This window comes from Apis dorsata, unplaced genomic scaffold (genome assembly GCF_000469605.1).
Source record: "Apis dorsata unplaced genomic scaffold, Apis dorsata 1.3 scaffold_397, whole genome shotgun sequence".
In the NCBI taxonomy this organism is placed as follows: Eukaryota; Metazoa; Arthropoda; class Insecta; order Hymenoptera; family Apidae; genus Apis; species Apis dorsata.
Window position 1 is genome coordinate 1,086,092 of NW_006263656.1, and position 10,634 is coordinate 1,096,725.

Below are 10,634 nucleotides of genomic sequence, written 5' to 3' on the forward strand. Positions count from 1 at the left end.
CGGAACTGTACCGAAGACAATAATTATTGTTAAGAGATATTCTTGTAATTTGTACGTATAATCGACGCGGCTGCGATTTCAATTTTACATGAGGTGCAGAATATTGTAATATATTAGTAATTAATATTTGTATGTAGAAATAATATTCTTTAAAAAAATGAAAACGCACCGTGAATATATATCTTTCAATATACTTTGTGATGTACATCGATTATACGTACAATCGATTTGACTTTCGACCCTTAAGCATTCTATCGATTATCTGCAAAATTACATTGTATTAAATATTTGTATTACTTTTCAACAAATTTTTATTAAATGAACATATCAAGAATAACAAATTATTGCAGAAAAAAAAATATTTTACATAATCTGAAAAAAAAATTTTAAAAAGTTATCTTTATTATATTAATTTGTTATAAGAAATTTCAAGCCAATAATAAAGACTTAAGGGTTATAATTACATAAAGACAATAAATATAAATATTTCTGGTAATCGTATAATAAAAAATAAAGTAGGTTATGTGGCTTAATTCATATCTTATGCTGAGAATTAATCACTTTCAGCTCCTATGATGATACAAAAACCAAAAAAATTCAGAACAATTATATAGAACAGTTTGATACCAATTGTGGTTCTAATATTTGACTATAAATACTTTTTACTTGTATACACCTATTTGAATATACATGCGTATACTGCATATATAACAGAGAATACATATACACACACACATACATGCATATCAAAAAACATAAATATATGTAATTATGTTTATTATATTACTATACTATGTTCATTATTTATTAATTCAAATTTCAAAGGATAAATTATTGATCAAATTTATTTTTTAATAGCAAATGCTTAATATCCGAAACTATAAACTGGTTGAAATCTCTCTAGATACAGACTAAAAGCTATTTTTATCTTAATTTTATTATTTTAATATAAAAATTATGTTATTTAAATATTTAAGTATTTTAAGTACAACATATAAACATATGCATATGAAATTATCAAAAAGAGAACATAATATCTTGAATGATGTTAGAAATAGTATATTTATGTAAACTAAATGAATTAATTTAAGATATAAAAGATGTATGGATCAAAGTATCAGATTTTTTCTAATGTAAATTCATAAGAATTATGTACACGAATGATTTATTTTATTTACTCTGAATTTTAATATTTAATTATTATATTTGGTACTTAGATCCTTACATTTTTGAAATTCTAATTAATAAATTAGAGAAAATATGCTTCAAATATCCTGTCCTATAATTCTTTATTTTGCACTATATTTTTGTTATGTTGAAAATATATATTTGTTATGTTGAAAATATAACTATGATAATATTAGCCATGGCAAATTAAATTCGTAATTTTTTACATTAATTACTTTATCCCAACATATGTTTATTCATACTTAATATAATAAAATAAATTATTTAATCACATATGTTATACATTATTTCTTTCTCAAGTTATTTTGTAATTTGTTAATTTATTAATATTTATTAGTATTTATTTAAAAAATATAATTTATAATAAAATAATTTTGATACAAAAATCGTATTGTAATAATAAACACATTAAACAAAATTTAATATTTATATATAAATACTTACATAAATATATGTAAATGTACAAACATGGAATTTGAATTATATAAAACTAATGAAAAAATTCATCAATGTAAAAATTTAATTTATTTTTTTTCAAAATAGTATAATATAGATTTTAATAGTTTTTATTTTATTTTATTTAATAAATAAAAATAAAATAAATTAACATTTTAAATAATACTGTACGTATATAAATAACTCCTATAGAAAAACGTTATCGACAAGACAAGTGTCGACATCTATCGGTTTGTGAAATTTTAAGAGATCATATTTTCTATTCACGTTATTATTTTTATCTTTGAACATTTTAAATGAAAAATAAGTAATTACGTATATATTTAAGTTAATTTATATAAATAATATAATTAATTTTAAAGAATATAATTTGAAAGAACATAATATAATTTTAAAAAATATTTTTTGAATTTTATTAAAATATATTTTTTCAGTGATATTCAATTAATAAAAAATTATGTAGTTGTTAGTATTGTTAGTATTGTTATTAAAGTAAATATAAATTATTAATAAAAATATAATTAAAGTACACTAATAATAATGTTATTTCTAAATATTATGTATAATAATATTCAATCATTTCGATATGTGAAAACATTTAACATACTTAATTTAAATATAACACGGACGTATGCAAGATGGGTTAGCCGAAAACCAATTGCAATTATTAACGAAGATGAACTTTATGAATGTAATACTACTAAATCAGAAATTTCTAGACAAAGAAGAGTCTCTACAAGAAAATCAAAAAGAACAAAACTTTCCCAAGAAACAAAAAATGAAGAAATTGAAATAACTGTAAAAAAGAATAAATTTATGAAACTTAAAGAAAATGATAAAATTGTAACGTATGTTATTTATTTTCCATTATAATCTTAAAAAAAAATTGAAAAATTATATATGTAAAATAAAACAAATTATTTTAAATTTCTAATCATTTTAGATCTTTAATGACTAAATTAAAGTCACGAAAAAAGAGAGAAAAAGACAATGAAATAATCTTAGAAGGACAAAGACTAATTGCAGATGCCTTAAAATCTGGTGCAATTCCAAGTGTAATAATTTATAATGATCCAACTAATATAGCAGCATTAAAATTTCCTGAAGAAGTTAAATTATATAAAGTTCCTTATAATACAATCCAATTATGGTCTACTTTAAGTACTTCTCCTGGATTATTAGGTATTAATATTATATATTTTAAATATATAATATTTAATATATAAGTTTCATATTGTTAAATTTAATATTTAAATGATTCCATTTATATTTTTTTTTCATTATATAGGAATTTTTAAAACTCCAGATGTAAATAATAATATTCCTGTTAATAATGCTTTACCACTTACTATCATTTGTGATAATATAAGAGAGCCAGGAAATCTAGGCTCAATTATGAGAGTTGCCGCAGCAGTAGGCTGTGAGAAATTAATATTAATGAAAGGTATGATTTTGAATTTATGATCAAATTATATTAATTTCAATATAATATATAATATCAAATTATAATAATAATTTTTTAAAAAATAATTTGTAGTAAATGAAGATTTAATATTTATAGGATGTGTAGATCTATGGGATCCTAAAGTACTTAGAAGTGCAGCTGGTACTCATTTTCAACTACCTATTCTTGCATTTCCAACATGGGATGAAATATCATCTCTAATTACTGAAGATTCTAATATTTTTATAACAGATAGCAATTTTGGTGATGAATTTTTATCTTATTATTCATCTGATATACTCCAGTCAAGTTTGGAAATATTTGATATTAATCCAGAAGATTTCAAATCAAAATTTATTTTGAATAATAAAGATAAAAATAATAATAATGAAGAGGAAGAAATGATACCAAAAAATAAAAAAATGATGAGACAATTTATGTTAAAATTTCCTATTATACCATATTATTCTATAGATTATACAAAAAAAGAATCTGTAATTATTCTAAGTGGAGAAACTGAAGGTTTGAATTTTAATTCTTATGAATTCTTAAAAAAACGAAATAGTATTCGTATCAATATACCTTTAATAAAAGGAGTAGATAGTTTAAATGTAGGTGTGGCACTTGGTATTGTTATTTTTGAAATTAAGAGACAATTTTTCAAAAAAATAAATAAACTTTGATAAAGATTTCTTTAATAAATATTATATGTTTAAACAAATAAATATTTATTATTTTTTTTTAATTAAACTTCGTATTTATTATTTACAAAAGCTTATCCTATTTAAGTTTTGTAACAAATAGAATAAAAATATAATTCTAATATAGATAATAATTATGAATTTTTGTAATTAAAAATATTTTAACTTCCATTATTAGGTTGAGCAGCAGCAGGTCGAACTGTAAAATTAAAATAATAAAACATGATACATTTGTTTATTTCATTTTTCTTAAAAAAAAAATCTTACTTATACAACTTTGAGGCTGAAATTTTATGTCATCGATAGCAAAACCTCCATTGCTAGCACTTCCTTTTAAAATGAGACGATAAGATACACGAGCATCTATTGTTACTTGTGCAGCAGTCCATACAGGTCTTGGATTATTAAATCCTTTTGCTGTTAATGACCATAACTAAAATAATAATATAATAATAATAAAATAAATGAAATATTAATTTTTTATCAAATTTTAGATCTTAAATTTTTAACATTTACATTTTTAATATTTACATTAAATTTTACACTTACTTGTTGTTTTTCATTATTTTCTTCATTATTGCTAATTTCTTTGTCAATATTCATTTTAATAATTTGTAGTGTTGTAGATTCCTCGACACCAAAGGCAGCGAACCAAAAAGTGAAACAAACAGATTCTTCATCAGGCGATGTTTGTATTATAGGAGATCGTAGTCGTACATCTGTTGATTGTTTATTTGTAGTAAAAATATCAAAGAAAACAAAATTTCCAGTTGCTCCGAAAGTTTTATCCAATAATTGAGCTGGACGATGAGTAAGAAATGCACGCTGCCAAGTGACTGTACGTTCGTTTTCCGAAGAAGTAATATTTTCCCAACCGCATAATCCTTTTTCGAAGCTACAGTCTTCTGGTCTTACAGATGCGCTAGATGGTTTCACTAAACATTAATGCATTTAATAATAATACAATTAATTTGAAATAGAATTATATATTCATTGTAAAGCTTACCGGAACAATTTCCAGTATAAAAAGAAATATCATCAATGCCAATGCTACCGCTGGCACGATTTGGACCCCAAGTACCTTCAAAAATTACGTTAAAGTTTTCCTTTTCGTTTATATTGATTTGAGCATAATTCCAGGTGGGTCCTTGATTATTGTACAATTGCCAGATTGGTCTAGATTCGGTTGAAGATTTTTCAATTGTTTGTATAGACACACGAAGTACTCCTTTAAATTTATATTATTTTTATAAATATATTATGATAATTAGAAATCAATAATAAGATACAAACCTAAACTTGGTCCAGCAGAATCAATAAAAGATTCAAACATGAAATACCAAAAGGTAACACACAAAGGTTCCTCACTGCTTTTCATTTCTCGACTAACAAGTTGCGCTGTTCCGCCTCCAGATGATCGATATCCTTCTCTTGGACGACCTAGACCAAGAAAATATTCGTTTCTTCGATTTACTATGTATCCATTGCTGTATGGTTTCCGTTGATTTCTTAGATTTAGCGCTTGTATAGAGAGTCTTTCCCATTCCACTCGATCAGGATCTCGAGAATTGATCCAGTCACACTCATCAACTTCGAAAGTACAATCTCGTAATATAGGTACAGCAACTTGAGGTAAAGCTATAAATATATATACATATATAATGAATATAAACGAATATTTGAAGCAATTATAATCCTATTATTTTAAATCAAATCTTTTTTTTTTTATAATTTTCTACCTGGACAAGATCCTTGTGCAAAAGAAATATCGTCAATAGCAATATCTCCCATTCCAGTGTTTCCTACAGACGCTTCAAAAAGAAGTTGAAAATCATCTAGAGAACTGATCGTAATTTGAGCTATGAACCATGTATTTCCAGCATTCCCGTTCAGACTCCAAATTTCTCGAAACGGAGCTTCCAAACTACGAAAATGACGCATGAATAGCTTTAAAGTACCGATTCCGGAACCAAACATGTGAAACCAGAAGTGCATACACATAGGTGCATCAGCACTTGGTGCAGGAAAACTAGTGCTAACAAGTCTAGCTTTGTCTCCTGGTCGACGTGGAAAAGAAGAATCTATATATGCATATCCTCCAGCTGTTAATCGATCTGCCGAACTATCCATTGCTGGTCCAGTTGTTGGATTTCCACTGCCTCGACTCTGTATATACATTTGTATTATATATAAAAAATATACAGTTGTTGATAAACTTACAATTGTCCAATCGAAGTCATCATCTGCATCATTAGCCCAATCACAAAATCCACCAGCAAAATTACAAAAACCGATGCACGAAGTCCCTGGTTGTAAATCTATATCATCTACAGCTATGTAACCTCTATATAAACGAGCTGGATCAGTAGAATCTACGGGAATTCCTTCGATGATCAACTAAAAACAAATACCTTATTTCAATATAATAATCATAATACTTTTAATATTAAAAGAATTGAATACTATTAATTTTATCAATACTTTGATTAATAATAAGATTTCTTTTTTCTCAAATAAAAATATAGGACGAGAAAAATTCTTAATTACCGAATGTACATCGGGATAAGTATATAACATCTGAGTTTGCTGCCAAATACCTAAACTATAATACTGAGCATTCCAAATAACACGTTCGTCAAAAATTTCCAATGGTTTACAAAATGGTATGGTTGTATTTTCTGGAATGATTTCTTCAGTTTGTTCCTTCTTAATGGAATATTCATCCACACCTACATGAAGTAAGACTCTTAGACCAGCAATGCTAAGACCATCCATACTATACTTAAACATGATGCAAGTTCCAACAATTCCAGTGCTTCCTAGTTGAGGACTATGTAACAATCCTCCTAGATTTTTTGTTTTATCATCTCTTTGTAACAATTTTGATGTTTCAAGAAAAGCATATCTAAATTATATTTGAATTAATATGCATATTAAATTATATATATAAATATATTTATAAATAAACACACCCTCCTTCCATAGTACCAGTAGTATAATCACTTGATGGACCACCCATCCAATTGGTACCCATACCTGTTCCAGCCACCCAGTCTAGTATACTATCACCATTTTGCCATTCACAAAGTGTTTGCGCTGGAAATGATCCAAAATCGCAAAAAACTTCATCTATTGATACTGTAGGTAATGATGCTGCGATTGGTGGATATCTTAAAATGAAAGATATATTTTGAAATTATGCAATTTTAAGAAATCTTTTTAATACATTTTTTTATAAAATACCTTTGCGTCGATGAATTTTTTTGAGTAAATATAAGTGGATAAAATGGGTTTCGTAATAGTGGTGTCTCCGTAGTAGAAGAAACAATTGTTCGAGTATATAAAATATCTGGCCAATGTTTGGGTTCAATACGTTCTACTTCATCCAAGAGTTCACGATCACGATTTATGGAATTAAATGGAAATTGCGTTGAGGCATTGTTAGTAACAAAAGTATCAAAAACATTCTTTGTCTCTTCATTTTCTACACTTTTAGTCCAATTGGGAATAAAACTTTCGTTTATACCAGTGATAAGATCTATTTGTTCTCCAAGCATTGAATTTACGGGATACCATGAAGAAGCACATGTCAACCAGTAAAGACAATAACATATTAATATCAACCACATTTTGTAAGTATAATAGATAATTAAATAGATAATATAATATTGAGATATTAAAAAAAATCTTAAATTCTCGATTACATCGCGAAAATAATTAAAAATTTTTTATTATATATATTGTATTATCAATTTTTTTATCAGATTTAATATAAAATTTTTTACATTAAATTTATTTTAAATTTTACTTTACGAAGATATGAAATTTCGCTCTTTAAATTGCTCGAGAAATTGATTCTTAACTTCAAATATTTTTTTTTTGATTTTCAAAAATTAACAACACATTTATTGAATTTATATACGCAGAAGTATGATATTCCTCTAACTAAAAACGAACTGAACAGTTTTCAAAAGGTGCATGTGATGAAATGAAACGAGTATTCCGCAGTTCCGGTCTTTGCTTCCTGTCGTTACGCTTTTGATCCTAGTATAGAGAAACCGAGTTCGATAACCGTCCCTTGAACAATTCTATTAAATTGACTAATAATTATTAAATATTATTAATAATAATATACAAAAATATATAGAAATATATTTAATGATGATTAAACTTTAATAAAAAAAATATTTATTATATACATATAAAATTACATATAATAATTATTCAAATATAAACAAAAAAATAAATGCTTAAAAAAAGATAAATCATATCTAAATACATATTAGACTAAGAAAGTTTTTTGCGCTTTCAAAAATTTTAAAAATATTTCAGAATTAAAATTTTTATTATCCTTATTAGCAGTATTCAAAACACGTCCTAAATTTAAATATATTCGAATAATGAAAGGCACTAGATAAGGACTCAAAACTAATTGATTTGTTTTTGGACGACAAAATGATTGCTTTCTCAACATTTTTGATATGAGACTAATAACAGATAATGATGTTCCTTTAGGAAGAGGTCGTGGTTTTTCTTCACAAACCTTTTTTATAATTTCTGTTAAAGTCTAAAAATTAAAGTATAAAAACTGAAATGAAATCACAAATTACGTTGATTGAAATGTATTATATTATTTTTTATATATTTAATTGAAATATTACCGTAGCGGAAAATGGATGTTTTTTCGTAATCATTTCATAAAGAATAATACCCATACTCCATATGTCGCATTTAAAATCATAAGATTCACCTTTCAACATTTCTGGAGCCATATAACAAAATGATCCAGCACAAGAAATAATTGATGGATTTTTTAATCTATATAATAATAGTATTATATAAAATCATTTATATTTAAAAAATTTAATATAAATTCTAAAAACTAATTTTTTTACAATAAATGATACTCTTTCAAACTCTTCGATACACCAAAATCTCCGATTTTAATGATATCACCACGACTACCGGTCAACATGATATTTTCCGGTTTTAAATCTCTATGAAGAATCTTTTTGGAATGAATATGATGAACTCCAAGAACAATTTGAGAAAATAAATATAATGCATCCTACATAAATATTTAAATTGAATATCTTATTAAATTAAATATATTATGAAGAAGAAAAAAATATTTTATGCTTCCTAAGTTCTTACTTCCTCTTTAAGTGATGTCTCGTGTGTTTTTAATAAATCCTTCAAAGTGCATCGTGTTGCATATTCCATAAGAATGTAACAGTGATTATCTTCTATCCAAGCTCCATGATAGACTATTATATTAGGATGTCTTAATGTGTATAAACATTTCACTTCTTCTAATATGCTCTAAGTAGAAAATGTATCTGATTAGTCATAATAAAATACAAATACAAAGAAAATTTTTCATATAATAAAACATTAAAAAAATATATATAATATTTTTATAATTATTAAATTAATTATTATTATATAAATATAATCTATTTTATTTTCTTACCTTAAAAGGCAATGCATTTACATTATCAAAAATTTGTTCTTTAATTACGAATGGTTTAGAATCTTTTTTTCGTCGTACTAAATAAACGGATCTAAAAACGAGAATAAAAAAATAAAAAAATTAAATAAAATGTAACATAAATATATACCCAAAAGTGCCTTGTCCTAATAGAGTTTCAAATATATAATTATTTATATGTTTGGACATTTTTAATAAAAATTATAAGAAATAACAAAGATTGAATTTAATTATAAATTTGCAGGTAAATATAACTACCGGCTATCAAGCATTAATAGATTTGTTATGATACACCAATATAAATAAAACTTCGAAACTATTATTCTATTTTGAATTTTTTTTTACGTTAAAAATATCTATATCCAAACAAATATTATAATTAATATATTATTAAATATTATAATATAATTATATATATTTGTTTCTTATAAAAAATTATTAAAAAATGTATAATAATTTATTGATTCAATTAGTTTTGGAATTTTTTCTGGTGTGATATTATAAATTAAATGAAATTATATAAACTACAAATCTTAATGTGTATAACATTAATTTGTGATGTATAAATTAAATTTAATTATTTCAATAATTATGACGTGCATAGATTGTGGGTTTATTATCATTCATAAAAAGTGTTTACAAAAACGCATTTTGTTTGCTCACAATTTATAAAGTATTACTTTAATGCTATTTAAAATCTCTAAAATTCATTAGCAAACATTCTATACATATTAACGAAAGCACATATGCAAAGGTAGGGAAAATTGGGGCATTAAATTACATGTAGTAGTTTTATTCGTCTTTTTTACAAATAACGCAATAAAGATTTTTTTCCTAAAGCGTTTAGATGTATCATATTATATCACGAAAGAAAAGTATGATGACGTAGTTGATCTGATTGAATTGCATAGTTCATGATAGTAAACGTTGTATTCAAGAACACGCAGAAAATTTATTATAAATGATAAAATGACACAATGACAAAAAAAATTACTTTTCAAGAATTGATTGTAAAAAATATCTTGACCATAATAAGATAAAACATAGCTGACAAAACAATATGGCTATTCTAATTTAAAAAATGTACACATTAGATCAATGTATGAACTCTTCAGTTTTAGAATACTCGTGCACACATCGACAATTCTGAATGGAATTGAACGATGATTATGTTGACCAAACATTTACTTCCAATGAAAAAAGCAAATCACCTTATACCCTAGTGCAATGCAGAATTAGATGATACTGCAGTATGTACAGAGTATCTCATAAGATGTATTGTCAAATTTATGTTAAACCAAAAACATCTTAACTATATAAAAAAAAAAAAAAAAAAAAAAAAAAAAAAAAAAAA

The 10,634-nt window shown here is 24.7% G+C and overlaps 3 protein-coding genes across 5 annotated transcripts; 1 reads left to right on the forward strand and 2 right to left on the reverse strand.

Moving 5' to 3' along the window:
- Positions 1-1,884: 1,884 nt before the first annotated feature.
- LOC102675282 (rRNA methyltransferase 3, mitochondrial) lies at positions 1,885-3,923 on the forward strand. The gene is made up of 4 exons (XM_006619196.2): positions 1,885-2,492; positions 2,588-2,826; positions 2,933-3,088; positions 3,206-3,923. The coding sequence occupies exons 1-4, from the start codon at positions 2,185-2,187 to the stop codon at positions 3,769-3,771; spliced, it is 1,269 nt and encodes a 422-aa protein (XP_006619259.1). The 5' UTR covers positions 1,885-2,184; the 3' UTR covers positions 3,772-3,923.
- Positions 3,924-3,936: 13 nt separating this feature from the next.
- On the reverse strand, positions 3,937-7,867 carry LOC102675559 (MAM and LDL-receptor class A domain-containing protein 1-like). 2 transcript variants are annotated; one of them, XM_031512188.1, is made up of 10 exons: positions 7,033-7,867; positions 6,762-6,959; positions 6,337-6,694; positions 6,010-6,186; positions 5,529-5,955; positions 5,083-5,427; positions 4,796-5,017; positions 4,339-4,724; positions 4,057-4,222; positions 3,937-3,988 (listed from the first exon to the last, which is right to left on the reverse strand). In XM_031512188.1, the coding sequence occupies exons 1-10, from the start codon at positions 7,416-7,418 to the stop codon at positions 3,951-3,953; spliced, it is 2,703 nt and encodes a 900-aa protein (XP_031368048.1). In that variant the 5' UTR covers positions 7,419-7,867; the 3' UTR covers positions 3,937-3,950. The 2 variants fall into 2 exon arrangements, with proteins under 2 accessions (XP_031368048.1, XP_031368047.1); XM_031512187.1 differs by having other exon boundaries at positions 5,529-6,186.
- Positions 7,868-7,960: 93 nt separating this feature from the next.
- On the reverse strand, positions 7,961-9,596 carry LOC102675415 (serine/threonine-protein kinase Nek5-like). Of its 2 annotated transcripts, none has more exons than XM_031512190.1 (6): positions 9,411-9,596; positions 9,263-9,353; positions 8,944-9,111; positions 8,697-8,857; positions 8,451-8,607; positions 7,961-8,356 (listed from the first exon to the last, which is right to left on the reverse strand). In XM_031512190.1, the coding sequence occupies exons 1-6, from the start codon at positions 9,467-9,469 to the stop codon at positions 8,072-8,074; spliced, it is 921 nt and encodes a 306-aa protein (XP_031368050.1). In that variant the 5' UTR covers positions 9,470-9,596; the 3' UTR covers positions 7,961-8,071. The 2 variants fall into 2 exon arrangements, with proteins under 2 accessions (XP_031368050.1, XP_031368049.1); XM_031512189.1 differs by having other exon boundaries at positions 8,685-8,857.
- Positions 9,597-10,634: the final 1,038 nt, after the last annotated feature.

Coding starts and splice junctions, on each gene's coding strand:
- LOC102675282 (XM_006619196.2), top strand. CDS start 2,185: ATGTTATTTCTAAATATTATGTATAATAATATTCAATCATTTCGATAT. Junction 2,493..2,587: donor GAAAATGATAAAATTGTAAC/GTATGTTATTTA, acceptor TAATCATTTTAG/ATCTTTAATGACTAAATTAA. Junction 2,827..2,932: donor TACTTCTCCTGGATTATTAG/GTATTAATATTA, acceptor TTCATTATATAG/GAATTTTTAAAACTCCAGAT.
- LOC102675415 (XM_031512189.1), bottom strand. CDS start 9,469: ATGTCCAAACATATAAATAATTATATATTTGAAACTCTATTAGGACAA. Junction 9,112..9,262: donor TAAATGCATTGCCTTTTAAG/GTAAGAAAATAA, acceptor TTTTCTACTTAG/AGCATATTAGAAGAAGTGAA. Junction 8,357..8,450: donor AACATCCATTTTCCGCTACG/GTAATATTTCAA, acceptor TTTAATTTTTAG/ACTTTAACAGAAATTATAAA.
- LOC102675559 (XM_031512187.1), bottom strand. CDS start 7,418: ATGTGGTTGATATTAATATGTTATTGTCTTTACTGGTTGACATGTGCT. Junction 6,187..6,336: donor CTTATCCCGATGTACATTCG/GTAATTAAGAAT, acceptor ATTTGTTTTTAG/TTGATCATCGAAGGAATTCC. Junction 5,018..5,082: donor TTCTGCTGGACCAAGTTTAG/GTTTGTATCTTA, acceptor ATAAATTTAAAG/GAGTACTTCGTGTGTCTATA.